The sequence below is a fragment of the Peromyscus californicus genome, unplaced genomic scaffold, assembly GCF_007827085.1.
Source record: "Peromyscus californicus insignis strain IS unplaced genomic scaffold, ASM782708v3 Scaffold_5__1_contigs__length_169319896, whole genome shotgun sequence".
Taxonomy (NCBI): domain Eukaryota; kingdom Metazoa; phylum Chordata; class Mammalia; order Rodentia; family Cricetidae; genus Peromyscus; species Peromyscus californicus.
In genome coordinates, this window is record NW_026294573.1 from 6437363 (window position 1) to 6461777 (window position 24415).

At 48.6% G+C, this 24415-nt stretch overlaps 1 protein-coding gene and 1 pseudogene across 1 annotated transcript; one reads left to right on the forward strand and one right to left on the reverse strand.

Moving 5' to 3' along the window:
- Positions 1–1973: 1973 nt before the first annotated feature.
- Positions 1974–23367, forward strand: Ca6 (carbonic anhydrase 6). The gene is made up of 8 exons (XM_052715328.1): positions 1974–2040; positions 4945–5124; positions 10335–10483; positions 11485–11577; positions 13249–13318; positions 14326–14483; positions 18112–18232; positions 22926–23367. The coding sequence occupies exons 1-8, from the start codon at positions 1974–1976 to the stop codon at positions 23024–23026; spliced, it is 939 nt and encodes a 312-aa protein (XP_052571288.1). The 3' UTR covers positions 23027–23367.
- LOC128097589 (60S ribosomal protein L13a-like) lies at positions 20538–21099 on the reverse strand (annotated as a pseudogene).
- Positions 23368–24415: the final 1048 nt, after the last annotated feature.

A 24415-nucleotide genomic window follows, 5' to 3' on the forward strand; every position in this document is an offset into this window, starting at 1 on the left:
GATGGTCCCAGATTAAACGGCAGCAGGAGCTCTTTGAAGTATGCAACCTCACCGTGACCTCTCATACATCCGATGCGACTGCATGCTGCAATTTTGACATTCCAGCATCTCTCAGACTGGGGACAAGCGAGCAGGGAGATAAAGGAAACTGGAGAGGGGCTTCGCCGTTTGTCAGAGCAGATCAAGTCTTTGCATGTGGCCAGCATGATAGATGCCCTCTGGGAGCCCCACCTGTCCTATGCCTTTGCCTCTCTGAAGGGCATGGGAGACGCTGGCTTGGCAGCAGGCATAAATGATAGTTTCTTTGGCACTAGCCATGTGGATGTACAAGGATTAGACAACTCATTGGTAACTCATTAGTTCGGCCTGGGTGTGCTCAAGTGTACTGCACTGTCAGGACAAATCTCAGGAGAAATGTGAGAATCTATCTGTACCTCCTCCACCTCCTCCACCTCCTCCACCTCCTCCACCTCCTCCACCTCCACCACCTCCTCCAACTCCTCCACCTCCTCCACCTCCATCACCTCCTCCACCTCCATCACCTCCTCCACCTCCAACACCTCCAACACCTCCTCCACCTCCATCACCTCCTCCACCTCCAACACCTCCTCCACCTCCAACACCTCCTCCACCTCCAACACCTCCAACACCTCCTCCACCTCCTCCACCTCCAACACCTCCTCCACCTCCAACACCTCCTCCACCTCCAACACCTCCAACACCTCCTCCACCTCCTCCACCTCCTCCACCTCCTCCACCTCCTCCACCTCCTCTACCTCCAACACCTCCTCCACCTCCTCCACCTCCTCCACCTCCTCTACCTCCAACACCTCCTCCACCTCCTCCACCTCCTCCACCTCCTCCACCTCCTCTACCTCCTCCACCTCCAACACCTCCTCCACCTCCTCCACCTCCTCTACCTCCAACACCTCCTCCACCTCCTTCATCTCCTCCACCTCCTCCACCTCCTCCACCTCCTCCACCTCCAACACCTCCTCCACCTGCTCCACCTCCTCCACCTCCTCCACCTGCTCCACCTCCTCCATCTCCTCTACCTCCTCAACCTCAATGACCCCAAAGCATGTGTGCATATGTAATTCAAGAGCCAGGCTCCAAGGTCCAGGGCTGATTTAGATCGAGGATAAACCTATCTCTGCCGTCAACTGGGCTCCTCCATTTCTTGCCCAAAGCTAGAGTACCAGACTATCTTCCCAGCTGCCTAGCTGGCCGGGGGTGGGGCAGTGGGGGCAGGGGGTGGGGATGGGGGGCAACCCTGAATTATTATTTATTTATTTATTTATTTATTTATTTATTTATTTATTTATTTATTTTTTGGTTTTTCGAGACAGGGTTTCTCTGTGTAGCTTTGCGCCTTTCCTGGAACTCACTTGGTAGCCCAGGCTGGCCTCGAACTCACAGAGATCCGCCTGGCTCTGCCTCCCGAGTGCTGGGATTAAAGGCGTGAGCCACCACCGCCCGGCACAACCCTGAATTATTAGGGATGTTCTTCTGTCCACTCTGGGACAGGCAGGGAATGCCAATTGGACTCTGGCAAGGTCTTCAGACTCTGATGATTCCCTTCAACAGCCAGGAGAAAGGGCAGAGGAAATGCCATCCTCCAGGAAGCCCCTGTTTCCGGGTGCACTGTGCCTCCGGGCTCTTCACATCCCTACAGATCACTCATCACTCAAGGTCCACAATGGCTGCACTGTGTGGCCCCTGGACTGAGTTTCCAAAGATGTTGAACAACCAGACATGGGTTAATTGGCTATGGTAATGCCTTGGGAGGAGGTGAGACACGTGCACAAGGCACCAAGTCAGAAGAGCCATTGTGGGGAGGGTGTTGTTGTTCAGTGGGTGCAGCAGGGGCGGATCAGCCAGCTGGACTTGGCAAATTGTTATTTACAGTTTCTGAGCTTTTAAAAGAAGTGCTGCCCAGAGCCTGTGCTGCTCTCAGGCCTTCAGCATCTACCATGAGGGCTCTGGTGACTGTGGTGTCTCTCTTCTTCCTGGGCGTCCAGGCTCATTGGACCTACTCAGGTAAGCAGCCACCTGGTACTCCAGACAGGCAGCCCGCCTGTGCTGGGTGTGGGTCCTCTGTTGGGTCTGCCTGCTCTTTGGGTTCACATGTGTTTTGCTATCTCTGAATGAACAAACAGACTTTAAACCCCCAATGAGGGAGAAGGCAGGGTTCCCCTCTCTTAACCCAGCTTCACTTGGCTGCTTTAAAATCTTTTCTACCCAGTATTGGCTGCCTCGAGAAGCCATGTCTGCTTGGGAAGCTGTTATTGTTATCCCAATGTGTGACAAATGAGACTTCTAGAAAGGAAACCTATGGCTTCACAGAAGAGGCTCCCGGACCACAGATAACATCCCCCTCAGAAATGTGCAGGCTCACAGTTGAGGGTCTGGTGGAGGACACCTTGCCTTCATCAGAACCCATTGACCTTACCTTGAGATGCCCAGTGGGACTTCAAAAGGAGAACTTGAGAATCTTCCCACAGAAGAACTTGTATCCCCACAGAACCAGGTCAGGGATGGGGGTGGCTGGTGAGGAGGCTAAAGGCTGCTGGATGGTGCAGGAGACCAGAGTGATACAGGACAAAGTCTACCCTGCATGGCCTGCTCATCCAGAGTGGACTGTAAGTCCTAAATCAAGGTGACAGACAGAGTCAGGAACCTTGTAGAGGCTCAGATAATCCAATTCATAGGGCAGCTCCATCAATCATCCTGTCCAGAAAGGGAGCCCATACCCTGCCCGGGAAGATAGGGACTCTGTGACATCCAGCAGTCTTACTGGTGGTAGTTCAGAGGTGATGAAAGACAGAGGATTCTGATGGCAAATTCTTGTCTTCCTTATGCTATCAGAGACTCCCAGACTGAAGGTCTCTCTCCCACATGGCCTCCAGAGCCTGGAGAACACTTTTGTTAAGTGCCCAGTAGGAAGGTGTGTGAGTTGCTCCACGTTTTTGCTTCCCTGGCACTAGGCTTAGAGCCCAGCCATGTGTGTGCTACGCAAGCTCTGCCGTTGGGCTGCACCCTCGACCTCTTCCCATGTCTCTAAGACCCAGACCCAAAGCACTCGGGTCACAGAGCGGTGGGCCTCAGGCCTCTTTCCTTGATCTGGGCATTTTGCCTATAAAAAAGAATTGCTTAAAACTTGGTTTGAATTATTGAGTGGGACGAGAAGAGAATCAACTTGCAAACTAAGAAGCCCCGGCTGGAGCTCTATTCTTACCTAGGAAGAGCCATGCACTCATGGAAAGCTAATCTTGAAGTGTCCTCGATCAGAAATGGCCGAACAGAGCTGGGCATGGTAATGAACGCCTTTAACCCCAGCTCTCAGGAAGTAGAGGCAGGTGGATCTCTGTGAGTTCCAGGCCAGCCTGGTTAACATAGTGAGAGACCTTGTCTCAAAAAACAAAGCCCTCAGTGAGGTGGGGCCTCTGTCATCTGCAGTGACTGGCCGTCATTACTCTGGCCCCAGGATTATTAACCATCTCCAAAAAGATAAACTTTACAGCTTCCTCTCTCCCTCTCTCCCTCCATTCCTCCCTCCCTCCTTCCTTTTCTCTCTTCTCCTCCTCCTCCTTAGAGAGAGAGAGAGAGAGAGAGAGAGAGAGAGAGAGAGAGAGAGAGAATGAATCTCATTCCTTTGCCCAGACTGACCTGGAATCTCTGGGCTCGGTTATACCTGGTATCACAGGATTGTAATCCCAAGCCCCCAAAGACTGAGATGGGATTGCTACAAGTTCAAGGCCAGCCAGGACTACATAGTAAGAAGTCTCATAAAACAGGTTAACTCCTGGATTCTTTTTTTTTTTTTTTTTTTTAAAGATTTTATTTATTTATCATGTATACAGTGAGTGTTCAGCTTGCAGGCCAGAAGAGGGCACCAGATCTCATTACAAGATGGTTGTGAGCCCCCATGTGGTTGCTGGGAATTGAACTCAGGACCTCTGGAAGAACAGCCAGTGCTCTTAACCTCTGAGCCATCTCTCCAGCCCAACTCCTGGATTCTAAAGAGCCTCCTGCCTCTTAAAAAAAAAAATCCTCTCACCTCAATCCCCTGAGAAGTTGGAACTATGGATATGTTCAAAGTTTATTTTATTGCTTTTGTGTTGCTTTCTTTTTTTTTTTTTGGTTTTTCGAGACAGGGTTTCTCTGTGTAGCTTTGCGCCTTTCCTGGGACTCACTTGGTAGCCCAGGCTGGCCTCGAACTCACAGAGATCCGCCTGCCTCTGCCTCCCGAGTGCTGGGATTAAAGGCGTGTGCCACCACCGCCCGGCTTGTGTTGCTTTCTAAGACAGGATCTAAAGTAGCCCAGGCTGGCCTTGAACTTGGTTTGTAGTTGAAGATGACCTTGTACTTTTGACCCTCCTGCCTCCACCTCCCCAGGGCTGGGGTTACAGGCCTGCACCACCCTTTTAACAGGATGCTTCTTCAAGTGCCCTGTACCCACGGGTTGTGACCTAGGTGGTCTTGGCCTTTCTGTTGGCCCAAAGAAGACGCTGGAGCAAGCAACAGCCGCTGTTGGGGGAAGGTTCTGACATCAAGGGAAGCCGGGGGCTCAAGTACAGGGCTTGGAAGGAAAACTATATCTCTGAAAATGAGGTCAGGGGTTGTTGGTAGACCCAGGCTCCCTACAGGACGTTCATCAACTGTGAAAACTTCAAGGAAGAGGGTCAACTAGCTACTCTCCAGAGCAGACCCCTGTGCCCATGGCCGAAAGGATGAGTCAGAAGATAGCCCCATAGCCACATCCCAAGCCGAGTCCTTGGCTTAGTGTAGAGCTCTCTTGCCCTGCCCTCTGGAAGCTCTGCTTCTGTTTCCAGAAGTTTTCCCTGTGGGTCTTCCACCCAGAAGAGCCTGACCCTGGTCTGCTAAGAAGCCTTAGGCTCCGCTGGGTAGCTCTGAGCTGGGCCCCACTCTCTCCTGTTGCAGGGGAAGGGCTAACAGAGGACCAATGGTCTAAGGAATACCCCGCCTGCGGGGGGCAGAAGCAGTCGCCTATCGACCTGGTGAAACATGAGGTGAAGTTCAACCGGTCCTTGAAGAGGCTGAACCTGGTCGGCTACGGGGAAGAGGGACTGGAGTTCTCCATGACTAACAATGGCCACACAGGTAAGGGGGCTCCGGTGGGCCTGGCAGTCTGCATGCAACGCAGGGAGTACCTCCGCTCTAAACTCAGCCCCTGTGGGCTCCTCCAAGGCACCTGTTTGGAAACCTGAAAATCTGTGTCCCTGGGACCTACACTGTGGAAGGAAAGAGCCGATTCTCCAAAGCCAGCCGGCTTCCACACAGGCTTCATGGCAGGCACTTCCCCCAACCCCCCAAATAAATGTAATGATAATAATAATAATAATAATAATAATAATAATAATAATAATAAAAACCCTGCCACGTGTGGTGGCACACACTTTTAATTTCAGCATTTGGAAGGCAGAGGTAGTTGGATCTCCATGAGTTTGAGGCTAGCCTGGACTACATAGTTTGACTTTCTCTCAAAACCAAAACCTGAGCAATACACCAAAAGACCCTTACCTGAGTCTGCTCTGACGCACCCAGCCGGGCCTTCAGACAGAGGACAGGGCGACTCAGGGTTACATTGCCTACTGTTTTGATGCATGTAGGCTCCCGTTTTCATATTTTCTGTATGGAGTCTGATTAGTTACAAGCACCTGAGAGGTAACTAAGTTTCTCAGAGGTTCAAAAAGAATTCCCCTTGGTTTTTCCAGGGGGGGGGAGAGAGAGAGAGAGAGAGAGAGAGAGAGAGAGAGAGAGAGAGAGAATATGAATGTGTGTCAGATGGGAAAGCTGGGTCTTGGGAGCCCTCTCTGGGCCACTATGACATCCACATAGTGTGTCCTTCTGATTCTCCATTAGGCTTGTCTGTGAGCCTCATAGCAACCTCAGGAGGGGAGCATTGTGTGGGGTGTATTAGTGTGGGCGTGTGTCTAGGTGCACAGGTACATATGTGCACATGTAGATGAAAGCCAGAGATTAACATCCAGTGTCTTCCTCAATAACTTAGTTTTTACATTTTCATTACATTTATTTGTTTGTTTGTGTGTGTGCAATGTGCCTCCTTCTACTACATTGGTCATGGAGCTCCAACACAGGTAGGTCATCAGGCTTGGTAGCAGGTGCCTTTGCTCACTGAGCCAGCCCTCCAGCCCTCCGGCCCTCCGGCCCTCCGGCCCTCCGGCCCTCCGGCCCTCCAGCCCTCCAGCTTAGTTTTTGAGACAGTCATTCATTGATTTTGCTAGACTGGCTGCTGGATTTGCCTGTCACCTTCCCTAGGGCTGGGATCACATGTGTGAGGCTCTGTGTCTGGCTTTGTATGAAGGTGTCTGGGGTCCCAAACTCAGGACCTCCTGCTTATGTGGTAAGCACTGCATCCACCAAGCCAGCTCCTGTAGCCCATCTTTGATTTTTTGAGCTCATGTAACCAAGGCTGGTCCCAAACTCTGAGTCCAGAGTGCCTTTGAACTCTTGACCTCCTGTCTCTACTTCCCAAATACTGGAATTGGGGGCCTGCACCCCCAAGCTTGGCTAGGAAGGGCCATTTTCAGGCAGAAAGCCTGAGGTCTCAGGAGGCCATGGGCTCACTCAAGATCACAGTCACTAACAGCTCAGTGACACAGGCCCAGACGTTTGGTTCTCAGCCCTTCCTGGTACCTCAGTGTCGCACATTGTTCCTGGTGGTCAGCTTGCTGTCTGTGTCCAGGTGTGTATTGCCCCACTGAGACAACAAAACCAAATTCCAGTTCTGGGTCGGGCGAATAGTAAGAGGAAGAACAGAGCCATGTCTGTAAGTGGCCTCAGGTACCTGTGGCTAGATCTACTGAGATCCACAACTACTAATAACCCCCCTATCTTTTTGAGGTACCGGGGGGCTCTGTGCATGCTAAGTCTGTGTTCTACTTTTGGGCTGAATTTATAATCTATTTTTAAAGATTTATTTCATTATTTTCAACTATGTATATATGTGCCTCTGTTTGTGGGTCTGTGCACATGAGTGCAGGTGCCCTCAGATGCCAGGGGCCCCAGATCCTCCTGGAGCCAGAGTTACAGGCATTTGGGAGCCACTTAACATGGGTGCTGGGAGTTGAATTTGGGTCCTCTGCAAGAGCAGTGCGTGTTAACTACCAAGTTATCTCTCAAGCCCCCACAATCTGTTTCTGTAACAGATGGAGAAGGGTCTCCATGTTGTCCAGGCTGATTTAAAACTATGTCAAGTGATCCTTCTGCCTCAACCTCTTGAGTGATGGGACTACAGACATGTCCAGCTCATAGGACCTTCTATGATAAAGAAGGTGTTTTGCTGATTTTCAAAATCAGCATGCTCATTTTCTTTTTGTTGAGTCCCCCCCCCCCCAGACAGGGTTTCTTTGTGCAGCCCTGGCTGTCCTGCAACTCTCTCTGTAGACCAGGCTGGCCTCAAACTTACAGAGATCTGTCTGCCTCTGCCTCCTGAGTGCTGAGATTAAAGGCATGTGCTGCATGCCTGGCTTTATTGTTGAATTTTAAGAGTCCTTTATTTTTTGTAAACATTTTTATGTGTATGAGTGTTTGCCTGTGTGTGTTATGTGCACCACGTGTGTGCAGTGCCTGTGGAGGCCAGGAGAGGGTGTTGTTCCCCTGGAACTGGAATTACAGGTGTTGTATGCTGTTATGTGGGTGCTGGGAATTGAACCAGGTTCTCTGGAAGAGCAGCCGGTGCTCTTAACCTCTGAGCCATCGTTTTAGTCCTACAGTGGACTTTTATCAGATATTTACAAATCCTTTCTTACAGTCTATCATTTATCTTTTCATTCTCTGGGCAGTGTCTTTTGCAGAACAATTTTGTTGTTGTTAATATTTTCTAGGGTTAACCTAAGAACCGACGGTCTTACACTGGCTAGGCAAAACTGGGGCAGGGCTGATTATACTGTCAACATCCCTTCCCACTCATTCCCCACCCCTCAAAACAGGGTTTCTCTGTGTAGCCCTGTCTGTCCTGGGACTCACTCTGTAGACCTGGCCTGGAACTCAGAGATCCACCTGTCTCTGCCTCCCAAGTGCTGGGATTAAAGACTACCACCCCCGCACCCCGGCTAACATCCCTTCTTTTTTTTTTTTTTTTTTTTGGTTTTTCAAGACAGGGTTTCCCTGTGTAGCTTTGCGCCTGTCCTGGAACTCACTTGGTAGCCCAGGCTGGCCTCGAACTCACAGAGATCCACCTGGCTCTGCCTCCCAAGTGCTGGGATTAAAGGCGTGCGCCACCACCGCCCGGCACATCCCTTCTTTTAAAGACAACCCAAGATGGCCTCAGTTGAGGATGACCCTGGGCTCCTGATGTTCCACTTCTGTTTCTTGAGTGCTGGGATTATGGGAGTGTGCTACCATGAACAATTTTTTATTTGTTTATTTATTTTTATTTTATGTACATTGGTGTTTTGCCTGCATGTAAGTCTGTGTGAGGGTGTCAGATCTTGGAGTTACAGACAGTTGTGAGCTGCCATGTGGGTGCTGGGAATTGAACCCAGGTCCTCTGGAAGAGCAGTCAGTGCTCTTAATCACTGAGCCATTTCTCCAGCCCCCCAAAAAGAGTTTTATGTGGAGCTGGGGATCAAACCCAGGGCCCAGTGCATGCTGGACAAGCACGCTACCCATTGAACTTGAACTGCGTCCTCAGCCCCATGACAGTCTTCTGAGCACAGCAAATGATGTGACAGACGTCTATTGTCTGGTGAGACACTGGTTACATTTTCATTACTCACAGAAGGAGCTAACGGGTTTGGATGGTGAATCCATTTTCAGAATCTGGAAAGTTTAATAAGTGGATTTGGAGACAGATTTGGGCTGTTCAATAGCACAGCCTCAAAGCTCAGAACGACAGCTCCTTTCTAAGCTGGCCTGTGCAGGCCTGTCCATGGAATGCCAGGCTAGAGATGACCTGTCCCCTGGACGCTGTGCACTGGGAACAGGGAATTGTCAGGATCTCTCTTGTTGCTCTTGTGGAGCAACCATCCATTCAGAAGCTCGGTGGGGTCCAGGTTCCTGGCCCCATTGACCGCAGCAGAGCTCCCTCCGCGTACTTCCTCCTTTAAAGCCTCCACCATTCTTGAGAACATAGATTTTTGATGTTCTAAATAAAAAGTGTGTGTTCTACAAAGGGGCCATTCATGCCAGGAGGTAGTGGCACACGCCTTTGATCCCAGCACTTGGGAGGCAGAGACAGGAGGTTCTCTGTGGGTTTGAGGACAGCCAGGGCTACACAGAGAAACCTGTCTCAAATAAAGAAAAAAAAAAAGAAAAGAAAAAAACAAACAAAAAACCCAAAGGGGCCATTCACATCCTTGAGGCTGGATTCCTGTGATTGGTTGATTGATTGATTGATTTATTATTCATTTATTTTATTTTATTTTACTTTATTTTTTATTTTTTGGTTTGTTTTTCAAGACAGGGTTTCTCTGTGTAGCCCTGGCTGTCCTGGAACTCACTATGTAGACCAGGCTGGCCTCGAACTCACAGATATCCACCTGCCCCTGCCTTCTAAGTGCTGGGATTAAAAGTATGCGCCACCGCTGCCTGGCTGACAAAACTTTAAGGTCTGTGCCAGTGAGATGAATGTCTGCAGTCATTTGACCCAAGTAATGTCCCTGGAGGAAGTCTGTAGGGAATGGGGTGGAGGACTCATTCATTTTCCCTGCAGTGAAAGCCTCACATTTTAGTGTTAGAATCCCAGTCAAATTAAGTTCTAAGCCAAGCAAGAGCTTGCATGGTCCTGGCTGGTTGGGTAATTGGGTTTCTTGTCTGCTGAGAACAAGTTGGGCCACATCATGATGATGTGTAGTTAGAGACGGGGATCTAGGTATTGGGTTCTTAGCCCAGCTCTGCCCCCGCCCAAGGCACAGTTGTGATACCGAGTCTTCCCCATCTCAGGGTCAGTTTCTTTGTCCACAAAACAGGAGTGTTGGAACTCAGTACTGCCTCAGGTCCCAGCAGAGCTGGCACTTCTATGGGCTAGCTAAGAGTCTGCATGGGAAAGCCATGAAGCCATGCCTCAAACTAGCAATCCTCCTGCCTCAGCCTCCAAGGGCTGGGAGTATAGGAATGTACTTTGGGCAATATATTTTCTGAGCTTTCCCATTTTCTAAGACCAACAAGGCAGATCTGCTGTGTGTAGTCCTTCCCAACCTGGCAGTTCTGGACAGAGAGGTGTTCTGCATGCCACTTCCACCTTCCCTTTGGGGACAGCAGTCTAATCCACCAGTCACACCTTGGGTTGCCTTGGGTGTGGGGTGGGAGATGACCCAGGGGAGCTTCTCTGTGCTGTTCTCTTGCAGTGCAGATCACCCTGCCTCACACCATGTACATGACAGACTCTAAGGGCAGTCTGTACAGATCACAGCAAATGCACTTTCACTGGGGTGGAGGCCCCTCAGGAATCAGCGGCTCCGAGCACACCGTTGATGGGATCAGGCGTGTGATGGAGGTATGTGACGACCCCGACATGGTCCCCTTTTCCTTCAATCTCCATAGTCACTTTTCTTTTTATAACTGTGTTACACAGGTGTCATGTATGTGCACATGCATGTGAAGGTGCATGTACATGTGTGTGGAGGCCATGGGTTGACATCGTCTTCCTCTATCACACTCTTACTAGGTATTGGAAGCTCTCTCACTGAGTCTAGATCCCATATACTAGCTAGACTGGCTGGCCCCTGAACCCCACGGATCTTATTACCACTGCTTGAGCACTGAGGTTGCAGGCATGCACAACTGTGCCCAGTTCCTCTTTGTGGGTGCTGGGATCAAACCCACGTCCTCATGCTCACATAATAAGCGCTTCACCAACTGAGCCAGCCCTCTGGCCCTCCCTTTCCTACTGAAATAGCTGATTTGTGTAACGGTGGTGGTATGGTGACGGTTCCGTCACCTGTGGTTGAATTTATTTTCAGTTCATTGAGAAATTACTTACTGGTCACAGCTTTGTGAGGGAACATAAATGGGATCTCTCTTCAGAGAACTCACAGCTTGGCAGGAGTCTCTCGCCTGCATGGTGGCAGGCCTTCCTCTGTTTCGGCTGGATTGGTGTGTTAGAATTTTAGAGTACCTCTTTGGCCTGCATCCATCCTTGGGCTGATTTCAGGCTTATAGTGGCTTCCTGGGAGAGGGGAGTACATTGCTCACTCTCTCCTCAGGCCCTCTGAGGAGGCCATAGTGGCTTCAGCCTCTGCCAGGAAGGAGGTTGGATCAGGACAAACCAGAACCACCACCTTCCAGAATCCTGCTTACCCTCTTTGCATTCTCAGAGAAGTTTCTGGTCTTGGCAGTTGGGGCGCCTAGCCTGCACAGGAGGAGGGAGGGGAGGGCTGTTTGTGTGGGGTAGAGGGCTCAGTTGGAGCACCTTACATTCTTTTCCTTCCCCCTTGGAATCCGTAAGAGTTTGAAGTCCCCATGAACTGCCCTTGACCTGCTTTTCCTCACTCACAGATCCACTTCGTTCACTTCAATGACAAGTACGGAAGCTTCGAGGAAGCTCAGAGTCAACCCGATGGTTTGGCTGTAATGGCAGTCTTTGTTGAGGTAGGGCTGGAACTGTGATGTGTGTCTGCACTCAGGCTGCTGTGCTCTCGTGTCCAAACGAGGTGTGCTGTCTGAATGACATGCCATCTTCGTTCTCTCTCAACCCCTTCCTAAGCTTTTCAGGGAGCGAGCTCCCTCCGTGGAGGGTTGACCTTTGCCCAGCCCTTGCTCACTCCTGTGTTGTGAAGGATGGGACCCTGGGTAAAAAGGTGACCTAGAAGACCTGGAATCCCAGAAGGGTTGACTGGACACAAGCTGGTCTAATGGGCTATGTGGAGCCTCCAGTGCAGCCAGACTAAGGCACCGGCGCTACATTTCTCAGAAAGCCCGCATGATGGACTTAGAGCTAGGTGGCTAGAAGTAGGCAGGAATCTGGGCTGGAGAGGTAGCTCAGTGATTGAGAGCACTGGACGACCCAGGTTCCAGTCTCAGCACTCACATGGCACTTCACAATCAGTTCCAGGAGACTGAAGGTCTTCTTTTGGCCCCTGAGGGCACCAGGCATGCACATGGTACACAGACACACATGCAGGTAAAATACCTATACATGTAAAATGAAAATAAATAAATCTAAAAACAATTTTTCAAAGTAGACAGGAATCAAATTCTCAAAAAACTTAATATTAAACTGGAAAAAAATTACAAACAAAATGAAATACCCAACTGGTTCTATAGTATCTCAAAACATAAAAACAAAGCTGCTTGTGATGGTGTAAACCTGTAATCCTAGGAGAAAAGTCAACAGAAAATGGAAGTTGTCTGTTGTGGTACATGACTGTAATCTCAGTACTCGGGAAGCAGGAGTAGATTGCTGTAAGTCTGAGGCCATCATAGTCTGTGTAGGGAGTTCCAGCCCAGCCCAGCCTACACAATGAGACCTTGTTTCAAAAAAAAATCAAGCTGGGTGGTGCAGCACACACCTTCAATCCTAGCACTCAGGAGACAGAGGCAGGATCTCCAACTGGAGGCCAGCCTGGTCTATGGAGCTAGTTCCAGGACAGCCAGGGCTACACAGAAATAAACAAAACCAAACCCAAACCAACCAAATCAATAGAAAACAAAAAAAAAATATGCCTTTTACACCCAAAGCAACTTTTATTTTTATCTTAAAATAAACAAAAACAAAACAACAGGGCTAGAGAGATGGCTTAGTGGTTAAGAGTCCTTGCTGCTCTTGCAGAGAACAAGAGTTCAGTTCCCAGCACCCACATGACAGTTCACAACCTACTGTGACTCCAGTTCCAGTGAGTCTGGTGCCTTCTTCTGGGCTCCATAGGCACTGCATGCAGATGGTACACATACACACACACACACAGGCAAACTCTGATACACATTAAAATAAGTCAATGAAATCAACAGTCATATGAAAGAGTGTCCTAGCAACAGGGCTACAGGAGCAGTTTTGCCTGGGGCATCTTGTCTGTCAGAACTCTGAGGACAGAGCCCAGGTAGTTAGTAGCAAGGAGCAGTCATCTTGTCCCCCCAGCCCAGCTGAGCTGCACCGCCCCCTTGTTCTCCACTCAGCCTTCCCAGCTAGGAAACCAAGCAGCTGGTGGGGTGGGGTAGGGTGAGGTGGGGTGGGGTGAGGTGAGGTGGGGTGGGGTGATGTGTAGTGAGGTGGGGTGGGTGGGTGGGTAGTTCTCATACTGAGTGTTCTGTGCTTCTCTCCAGATTGATGAGTATAACGAAAATACTTACTACAGCACCTTCATTTCCGAGTTGTTCAACATCACGAATCCAGGTAAGGAACACCCACAGCAGGGAAGAGGTTTGAGTGTGGTGTGAGTAGGGAAGCCACGGCCCTTTGGAGGGAGGTTTGGGTCTCTTTGGCTGAGGAACCTTGTCCCAGCCCTTTCTGCTGTAGGTTTAGGAGGGAAACATACCTCTGAGAAACCTGTATATAAGTTCTTGGCCATTGTCTTCTCTCCAGGCTTTAAATATGGATTTATAAATTATGTGTATGAGTGCTTGTGTGCTCAGGCACACCCTCAGAGGCCAGAAAGCTACACTCAGTGGTTAAGAGCACTTGCTGCTCTTGCAGAGGATCTGGGTTTGATTCCCAGCACCTGCACACTGGCTCATAAGTAACTCCTGTTTTAGGGGATCTGAAGCCCTCTTCTGACCTCTTTGGGTACCAGACATGCACATGGTGTACATACATACATGCAGGCAAGACACTCATAGGCATAAAATAAAAATAAATTTTAAAAAAGTCTTCTGTATAGAGGGTGAAGAGCTGGCTCAGCAGTTAAGAGTGCTTGTTCCACAGTCATCAGGACCAGGGATCAGATCCCAGACCCATCTAACCAGCTGAATGTCCCACAAATCCTGGAACTTTAGCTCTGATCCCTTGGAGCTGGAGTTACAGGCAGTGTAAGTCATCGGACATGGGTGCTGAGAGCAGAATGAGGGACTTCTGGGAGAGGGCCTTCAGAAGGCCCTCTTAACTGCTGAGCCTCTCTAGCCTCTGGAAGGCATTTTAAAGCCCAGGCTGGCTTGGAATTCGTGGACATCTTCCTGCCTCAGTCTCCCAAATGCTAAGATTACACTTGTGCATCCCCAGGGTCAGCGCTCAGCTCTGCACCCATCCATGGAGCAGTGAACTGGGGGACAGCTTTTCAGTCACCAGCTTCTTTATTCTTTGGCTTCGGCAGAGGGCTGGAAGATTCCGTATGCCGAGGCAGGCAGAGCTGCCCCTCCCGGGATAGCAGTGCTCCTTCCCACTCCATTCCGTGTCTTCTTTCTTAGGACAAACCACAACTCTGAAAGACACGACCATTCAGAAAATGCTGCCCAGAGACACGCACAACTATTATACCTACGAAGGCTCGCTCACCACTCCACCTTGCACAGAGAACGTCAAGTGGTTTGTGTTTCGAGATTCTGTCAAGCTCTCCAAGAAGCAGGTAACACAGCATCACTTCATCAAAGCCTCCCTTTGACTGTCTGGCTAACAACGACACTTCAGAGGCCCACCTGATTCTTTGGTATTGGCCACACAGAGGCTCTGATACTGTCTTAGTTAGGGTTATTATTTCTGTGATGAAACACCATGACCAAAGCAACTTGGGGAGGAAAGGGTTTATTTGGCTTACACTTCCACATCCCTGTTCATTACTGAAGGAAGTCAGGACAGGAACTCAAACAGGGAAGGAACCTGGAGGCAGGAGCTGATGCAGAGGCCATGGAGGGGTGCTGTTTCTTTTTTTTTTTTTTTGGTTTTTCGAGACAGGGTTTCTCTGTGTAGCTTTGCGCCTTTCCTGGAACTCACTTGGTAGTCCAGGCTGGCCTCGAACTCACAGAGATCCACCTGGCTCTGCCTCCCGAGTGCTGGGATTAAAGGCGTGCACCACCACCGCCCGGCTTGGGGTGCTGTTTCTTATGGCTTCCTCAGCCTGCTTTCTTATACAACCCGGGACCAGCAGCCAAGGGATGGCACCACCCACCATGGGCTGGGCCCTCTCCCATCAATCACTAATTAAGAAAAGGCCCCACAGTTGTTTCTTACGAGGCTTCTCAGTTGAGGTTCCCTCCTTTCAGATGACTCTAGCTTGTGTCATGCGGACATAAAACTAACCAGGACAAATACCACTCCCCCTCCCCCCACCCCCATGGAACTGCAGGTGACCTTCAGCCACTGAGGTGGGGATGGGGTGTTGGAGGCCCCAGCTGATCCAGGAGCTTAGATTCGATGCATTGAAAGGTCTGGTGTCCGGGCCGTGTGAAAGAAGTTCATGGTGGAGAGGAACGTTCTCAGGCAGACTTGGCCACATGCCGTACTAGGTCCTTGTGCGGCTTACATTCTAACATTGTCCGCATCTCAGGCCAAGGACTGCTTCAGCTCTTTGTCGTGTTAGAACACAGCTTTATATTTGGTCTTTAAAAAAACTGGTTAATTTTATTTGTATGTGTGTGCCCCTGAGTGTATACCTGTTGCACTGGAGTGTATCTTTGTATACCATGTGCATGCAGGAGACCATCAGAGCTACAGGAATTGGAGTTATAGGAACTTGGAAGCTGCTGTGTGGGTGCTAGGAACCAAACTTAGGTTTTCTGCAAGAGTAACAAGTGCTCTTAACCACTGAGCCATTTCTCCAGCCATGTACTCTGTCTTTTGAGGAGAATTGCTCTATCATTCAAAATAATAAATAGTCCAGGCACATGAGTGAGTCAGCCAACCTACCTACCTACCTACCAACCTACCTACCAACCTACCTACCAACCTACCTACCAACCTACCTACCAACCTACCTACCAACCTACCAACCTACCTACCAACCTACCTACCAACCTACCTACCAGCCTACCTACCAGCCTACCTACCAGCCTACCTACCAGCCTACCTACCAGCCTACCTATCAGCCTACCTACCAGCCTACCTATCAGCCTACCTATCTACCTACCTACCAGCCTACCTACCAGCCTACCTACCTACCTACCAACATACCTACCTACCTACCAACCTACCTACCTACCTACCAACATACCTACCTACCTACCAACCAACCTACCTACCAACCTACCTACCAACCTACCTACCTACCTACCAACATACCTACCTACCAACATACCTACCTACCAACATACCTATCTACCAACATACCTATCTACCTACCAACCAACCTACCTACCAACTTACCTACCAAACTCCCTCTCTCCTTGTCTCCCTCCCTCCCTCCCTTCCATTCTCCTCCCACCCCCACCTCCTCCTCCTGACAGGGTCTCACTCTGTAACCTTGTCATGGCAGTCCTCCTGCCCCAGCCTCCTGATTGTTGAGATTACAGGCATGAGCCATCACACCTAGCTCTGAATGTTTGACTTTAGTGAATAGACAACACCATATGGGGACATAATATACATCTGTTGAAACACTACTGAAGCTGCAAGGCAAATCTAAATTTCCTTAGACTTTATTTTCCCTCAGAAACAAATATTCCTTTCCTCTAAACTTCAATTCTCTTCTCCAGCAGAAAATGGAAAAGGCTTCTACTAGGCAAGGACCCTCCCACACAAAATGTTAATCAGTAGGCTGGAAGTGTCCCCAGAGAAGGGACATAGCATGGGCCGATTATCTCTGGAAAAATGCAACTTAAACCCGGATCTAGAAGGATTCAACAAGTCACATTATTAGAAAGAAGCCTGCTTAGCTCTTCAGAGACCACATGGGTTCATTTGCCTGTCATCTCAGCGAAGGCTGAGGCAAGAGGGTAGAGAGCTCTAGGCTAGCCTTGGACACAGTAAGTTTCAAGCCAGCCTGGGCAAAATAAGATATTTGTTCAAAAAGCCAAGCTCAGATTATAGCTTGGTTTTAAGGATACTTGCCTAGCATAACAAGGCCTGAGATTCCATCCCCACCACTGTGGGGGCAAATCCCAAAACAGAAGGAAAAAGACAGTGGGAATGAGGGTTACCTGAGTCAGAGTTATAAAGATTTCAGACAGGGGAATTACCAGACAAATAATGTAAGAGTGTCTGATGTGCATAAAGAAATAAGAGATTTAAATATAGGGAAAGAACAAAAGTACAAAATGATCAGCCAGATTCGGGAATGAAAAACAAGCAGGATTTTTAGGGATGAAACTCTTTTAACCACAATTAACAATTAAATGAATGAGTTTAATAGCATGTTGGATTTAATTCAAGAGACAGTAAATTGGAAGACAGAGGTAGGAAAGTAGTCTAACCATGGCACAAAGAGGAATGGAGGTGGAAATGTGCAAAGTGGCAAAGAGAGACGGAGGCTAGAGTAGAGAGATCTAGCAGATGGCTCACTTAAGTTCCAGAAGAGATTCAGCCTGGTGTGGGGTGCATGGCTGTAGATCCAGCACTTGGGAGGCAGAGGCAGGCAGATCTCTGAGTTTGAGGTTAGCCTGCTCTACATAGTGAGTTCCAGGCCAGGAGGGCTACATAGTGAGACCCTGTCTAAAAATATAAAAACCCTACCCACCTTTAATCCCAGCACTTGAGAGGCAGAGGCAGGCAGATCTCTGAGTTTGAGACCAGCCTGGTCTACAGACTGAGTTCCAGGACAGCCAGGGCTACACAGAGAAACCCTGTCTTGAAAAATCAAAATAAATAAACAAATAAACAATATATACAGAGAATTAGCCACAGAGAGAGGGCAGGAGACTCTGACTCCTAGAAGGGAAATGAATGGAGAACCCAGCCTTTTGCATGCAGAAACAACAACAAAAACAAACTTCAAGGATATAGTCAGAATATATTTTTAGAAAAACGAACACTGAGCTTGCCACTTGGTATGTTTCTGTTACTTATTGCTTTTGTTCTGTTAACCAAATACTCACATAAGAAGATGAGGCAGGAGTGTGGGAGATCCTGCTGGGGAGATGAACGGATGGGTGGGTAAGATCCGGAGTAGAGGCTGGCAGACCACTCAGGACCGCTGAGCTTGAGGTTGTCTGACACTCTGCCAGCATCACCGAGATGGCAGCATCTATCCAATCACTAACCAAATGCTTTTAAGTTTCCCAGTACTCCCCGCCACTGCATCAGTAACTTCGTGTTGTCTGCAGGTTGAGAGGATAGAGAATGCCATTAAGAATGACAACAATAAGACCCTTCATGATGGCTACCGCAAGACCCAGCCCCTCAACCACAGAGTAGTGGAAACCAATTTCCCATTCTTCGATAAGTGTAAGTGACATTAACTCTTACTTTTGTTTGACTTGTGGACCTCAAGCTCTTCCCTTCTCTGGCTGCTCTCTTATAGCAACAGAGAAGGAAGGAATGCTGTTCACATGGGCCAGGAGAAGATGGCGGGCACTTGTTTCTCCCAACTCAATGGGAACAACTGAGGAGACACCACATGGTGTGTGGTCTCCCTGATCTTGACTATAGTTGGAGGGAGAACCAGGCAACAAAGAGAATCCACAAACTCTTGTCTGCATGTAGCCTCAAGTTAGCTTTACTGAGCCCACGTGAGATTATTTCTCAAGAGCCTCTACCTCCCTTCTGTATTACAAATCCACTTCCAGTCTACTTTAAAAATCACACCTCTATCCACCCATTTTCACCCCCTCCCCACCATCAAAGCCAAACAATTACAACCACCCAATGTCTGGGATCCACTCATGATCTTCTGGACTCCTCCAAAGGGCTTGGGTCACTTCTCCAGCTCTGCCCTGTACAGCACACACGGCTTGTCTTCCAGGTGCTGACTGGTTCCTCTCTATTACTGCTGATAATGCTATCGATGGTGGAAAACCCACAGAACTGGCATCTCCAAAACACCGGGGGCCCCTGCTGCAGCCGGGCTGCACTTTCACCGGCAGCCTCTCATAGGCTCTCCTCATGGTGCCAAGCCTCAATTTCTTTACATGACCCTTCAGTCCTGGGCCTTCAACTGCCACTGAGGCTGTACCTTCACCAATGGCCTCTCCTGGCCTCTCACGGTGACAAGTCTCAGCTGCTCTCCATGACCCCTTCATGTCTTCATCACCTGGGTGACTTACATACTACTAAGCCCAGCTGCCAGCATGAGGTACAATCTTGGCCACCTCTGGAACACAGCTTCTCTGTGCTCTCAGGAAACATTTCCCAGAAGATTTCACCTCAGTGATGCTGGTCTCTTCTTAAACACCGCTAGTATCTTGGCTCCAACCAACCAGCATCAAGTATCCCAGCAAAGCAAAATTTTGCTTTAGTAGGCTCTGGTATCTTGTTAATCACAGCTGATTCTTCAGCCCCAGCTAACTGGAAACTCAGGATCTTAACTCAAAATAACAAATGACCCCAATAGAGTCTTCAAACTTCCTTCAGAAACTTAGCAAGCCGGGCCTCCATCCTCGGCACTTCTCTCATTATTCTTATCTTCCAAGTTCCCACAGAACATCCCACTGAGGCCTCAACACTCAGTGGCTTTTCTAGCCCAAAGTTCTAAAGTCCTTCTACAATCCTCCCCAAAACATGATCAAGTCTGTCACAGCCATACCCACTACACTAGTACCAATTTGTGTTGTTAGAGTTTCTGTTGCTTCTGTTGACCAAAAGGCAAGTTGGGGAGAAAAGGGTTTATCTGACTTACACTTCAGCATTATTGTTCATCCCTGAAGGAAGTCAGGACAGAAACTCAAACAGGGCAGGATCCTGGAGGCAGGAGCTGATGCAGAGGCCATGGAGGATGCTGCTTACTGGCTTGCTTCCCATGGCTTGCACAGCCCACCGTCTTACAGAACCCAGGACCAGTAGTGCAAGAATGGCACCACCCACCATGGGCTGGGCCCTCCTACATTGATCACTAAATGAGAAAACGCCTTACAGCTGGATCTCATTGGAAGCATTTCCTCAACTGAGGATCCTTCCTCTGATGACGCTAGCTTGCGTCAAGTTGACACACAAAACCAGCCAGTACACATACAGCACTGACCCTGCATCCCTATTCCTAGTGTGATGTCTGTCATGTGATTCACTTGAATATAGGCTAAACAAAGAATGTTTGGACTTATTCACCGATCCATCTTTGTGTTCCATGATTTTCCAGGTTTCCATTTTCCTTGCTAAATTTCCTTACTACTTTTTTTCAACTACTCTTGCAATGTATACCAAGAGACCATTTGGCGTTCTGTATCCCACATCTCGAGTGCTTTCCATGAGAGACTCCAACTTATCCTCAGGGGAGAGTACACGGCCTAGATCCCCAGACTAGGATGCCCCCTGGTATTTAGAGGTCCTCCATCTGCACCCACTCTGCAGGGTGACTGCTTCACCTCCCAGGGGTGGGAGGTATGTGGCCTCGTTCTTCACACCCACCCATGGGGTCTCAAAAATTGTGCCCCATGCTGACAAAAGTGCAGAGAACATGTATCATTTTGTTCTTCTTTCAGGCCCAAACTTTTATATAGCCATGGGCCGCTCCACTCAGTCATGCTCCATGGCCCACAACATCGCACAGTTCTGTAGGATTCCATCCTGCTTCATCATATTAACTGATAATAACATTTCATATCTTTCTTTCCTTCCTTCCTTCCTCCCTCCCTCCCTTCTGATAGACGATTTTGGTCTTTTCCTTCCGTTTCTCCTCTAGAGCAGCTGCTACTGCCTGGTTCTCCCACCTGACTTCATGAACTAGACGCCCTGTAAGCAAACTTTTTGGTAGGCTTCAGCCACACAACCTTGAGGGCGGCAGGGACCACCATCCATTTTTTCTTGTCATAGGGTGGAGGGATCCCATCCAACACCTTGAGGCGTTCCAGGGAAGCCTGGCCTCACCTGGTCTTGTGGGGCAGCATGCCTCACACAGTCTGTCAAAAAATGAGGCTCGGGGCTCCAGAGTGGAGGGGGCCTTGAGAGGGGTTGGCGTTCATCCGCTGTGGGAGAAAGGCCAGGTACTTTAACTTGTTTCTGTAGAAATTTCCAGAAATGTTGATGCCTTCACAGTGCACAGCCACCACGTCCTGGCCCAGTAGTACCTGCTGGGCCAGAATGGCCACCAGGTGGCCCAGAAGATGGCCTTGGCCATCCAATACTAGAACCTGGCCCTCTGCCGTCTTTGGCAGACTCATGATCCTTTCTTAACTGACCATATCAACTAACCATACAGCAGAAACCAAGGACTACAGAGGACTTGGGATGTGACTTAATGCTAGTGCGTGCCTGAGGCTCTGGCTTTGCTTCCCCAGCAACACACACACACACAGACACACACACACACACACAGACACACACACACACACACACACACACACACACACACACACACACACACAGACACACGGGGAAGACTATGACCAGCCACTCTGCATTCTCTGTTTCCATGAGATCCTTTTAAGTTTGACTGTTTAAATCTAATTTTTTAAAAAAATGGCCGGGCGGTGGTGGCGCACGCCTTTAATCCCAGCACTCGGGAGGCAGAGCCAGGCGGATCTCTGTGAGTTCGAGGCCAGCCTGGGCTACCAAGTGAGTTCCAGGAAAAGGCGCAAAACTACACAGAGAAACCCTGTCTCGAAAAACCAAAAAAAAAAAAAAAAAAAAAAAAAAAAAAAAAAAATAAAAAAATGTGTATGTGTGTGGGTGAGGGTGATGTATGCACATGTGAGTGTGTGTATGTGGTGTATACACATGTGTGTGTGAGTGTGTGGGTGAGAGTAGTATATACACATGTGAGTTCATATGTGAGTGTGGTGTATACACATGTGACTGTGTGTGTGAAGGTGGTGTATACATATGAGTGTGAGTGTGTGTATGTGTGTATGAGGGTGTGTGAGGGTGCTATATACACATGTGTGAGTATGTGTGTGTGTGGTATATATACATGTGAGTGTGATGTGTGTAAGTGTGAGGGTGTGGGTGGTATATACACATGTGAGTGTGAGTGTGTGCTGTATATACATGTGAGTGTGTGTGAGTGTGTGTGTGGGTGGTATATACAAATGTGAATATGAGTGTGTGTGAGTGTATGAGGTATACACATGTGTGTGTGGTGTATACACATGTGAGTGAGTGTGGAAGCCTGAGGTCAACTCTGAATGTCTTCTTCAGTTACTCTTCATCTTATATTTATTTTTCAGATAGGCTCTCACTATGTAGCTTTGTCTGGACTGGAGTTTGCTATGCACACCTGTTGGGCGCCATTTGTAGCTAGAGTTTTCCTACCTGGCCCACAGTCAGGACAAATCTCTCTCACCTGCCAGTCCCACAGCCGCTCAGACCCAACCAAGTAAACACAGAGACTCATATTGCTTATAAACTGTATGGCCGTGGCAGGTTTCTTGCTAACTGTTCTTACAGCTTAAATTAATCCATTTCTATAAATCTATACCTTGCCACATGGCTCGTGGTTTACCGGCATCTTCACATGCTGTTTCTCATCATGGTGACTGGCAGTGTCTCTCTCACTCAGCCTTCCACTTCCCAGCTTTATTCTCCTCCTTCTCCCGCCTATACTTCCTGCCTGGCCACTGGCCAATCAGTGATTTATTAATTGATCAATCAGCAACACACTTGACATACAGACCATCCCACAGCAGCAGTAACCTTGGAAGATGGGTTATTAATAGGGTGACCCTGTAATTCATCTCCCTAACTCAACACTTGTGGGATAGAGGGTGTTCTAGCAGCTGGCAGTGTCTCTCTCTCAGCCTTCCACTTCCCGTCTTTATTCTCCTCCTTGTCCCGCCTATACTTCCTCCTGTCTGACTACTGGCCAATCAGTGTTTTATTTACCAACAAATCAGAGCAACACATTTGCCATACAGAACATCCCACAGCACACACCAGGCTGGCCTCAAACTCTGAGACTCACTAGCCTCTGTCTCCTGAGGGTTGGGATTAAAGGTGTGTGCCACTATGCCTGACTTAATTCTTCTTCTTTTTTTTTAATGTGTTCTAGCCGATCAGTCCTATTTGTACCTAAAAAAGATCGACCAGAAGCTTGAAAACTTGGCACACTATGCTGGACCAAAGAAAATTGGGAAGAGAAAGCACAGTTAATGAACCGAAATTGGCACATTGGCCCTGTGGGCTCACCCTGTCCTGTCTCTGGAATCCTTGCTGCCTCCAGTGAGTCTCTGATTAACTCAGTGGGATTATCATCCACGAAAGGAAGTGAGCCACATCAGATGGAAGAGAAGGGATGTGGGTGAGATATCACCGATGGGAACAGATCTGGATGGACATGCAAAGGAATCAAACCTTCCACAACCTCCTGTCAATCATTCATTTAAATTTTGGGTCTGGGGATGCAGTTCAGTGATAGAGTGCTTGCCATAACCCTGGTTTTGATTCCCCAGTACGGAAAAAAGAAAATCATTTATTTTGATCTAAGTTATAAATCAGCCAAACTTCCCTTTAGAATTTAGATGTAATAAAGTGATTTTGGAAATTTTCATCTTTAAATTCTGTGTTTCTATTCATTTGTACCACTTTATTTTTTAAAAATTAAGGTGCTTCAAGCTACAATAATATGAAGTAGGATTTTGTGAAGGCAATACAAACTCCGTCTTAGGGTAGGGCCACCATCTTAGACCACCTGCTCTACTCAGTTCCAGGAATGTTGGAGCCCACTAGGTTTCCTAGTGGCTGTTCCCAGCAGGACTGCATAGGAGGTTGATTGGATCACAGGCCCGAGTAGCAGGTGTTTGTAAGGGTCTACACTTGGCTGTAACTGGCAAGGGGGAGGTCCTTTGCCCCTCCTCTTGGCACTGTTATAAACGGACCTCTGGAATAACGCTCTGGGCCGGTGGATAAGGGTCCAGGCCCGCCCGAGGCTGTCCTGCGTTTTTCTCTGTTTCTCTCCCCTCTTTATTTCTAAGTCTCTTATGCCTCATTCCTCAAGAGTCCCTGGGGTAAATAAATGTGGGAGTTGGAAGGAAGGAAGGACCTCAGGAACGTGCCATGACAACTCGAACAGATACAGAGCAGTATGCTCCTACAGACATTCTGTCTGCAGTTTATGGCCCTTGAAGATATCTGGATAATCCTGCTGAGCATCCCAGATAATCCACACAGGAAGGACCTCAGGAATGTGCCATGACAACTCGAACACACAGGAAGGACCTCAGGAATGTGTCATGACAACTCGAACAGATACAGAGCAGTATGCTCCTACAGACATTCTGTCTGCAGTTTATGGCCCTTGAAGATATCTGGATAATCCTGCTGAGCATCCCAGATAATCCTGCCCAACAAATTGTGGTTCTCTGACAAAAGTCCAACCCAATAGTTTCAAATGTGGTTTCGTGCCGAAAGTCTAGACTAATAGTTTCAAAAAATCACCTTGCCCCATATCCCTTCTACCCAATCCCAAGTTGCCAAAGCATGTAATTCCCAGATTGTGGTTTTTCCCTATAAAAGCTCTCTACCCATGAGCCTGCAGCTGCT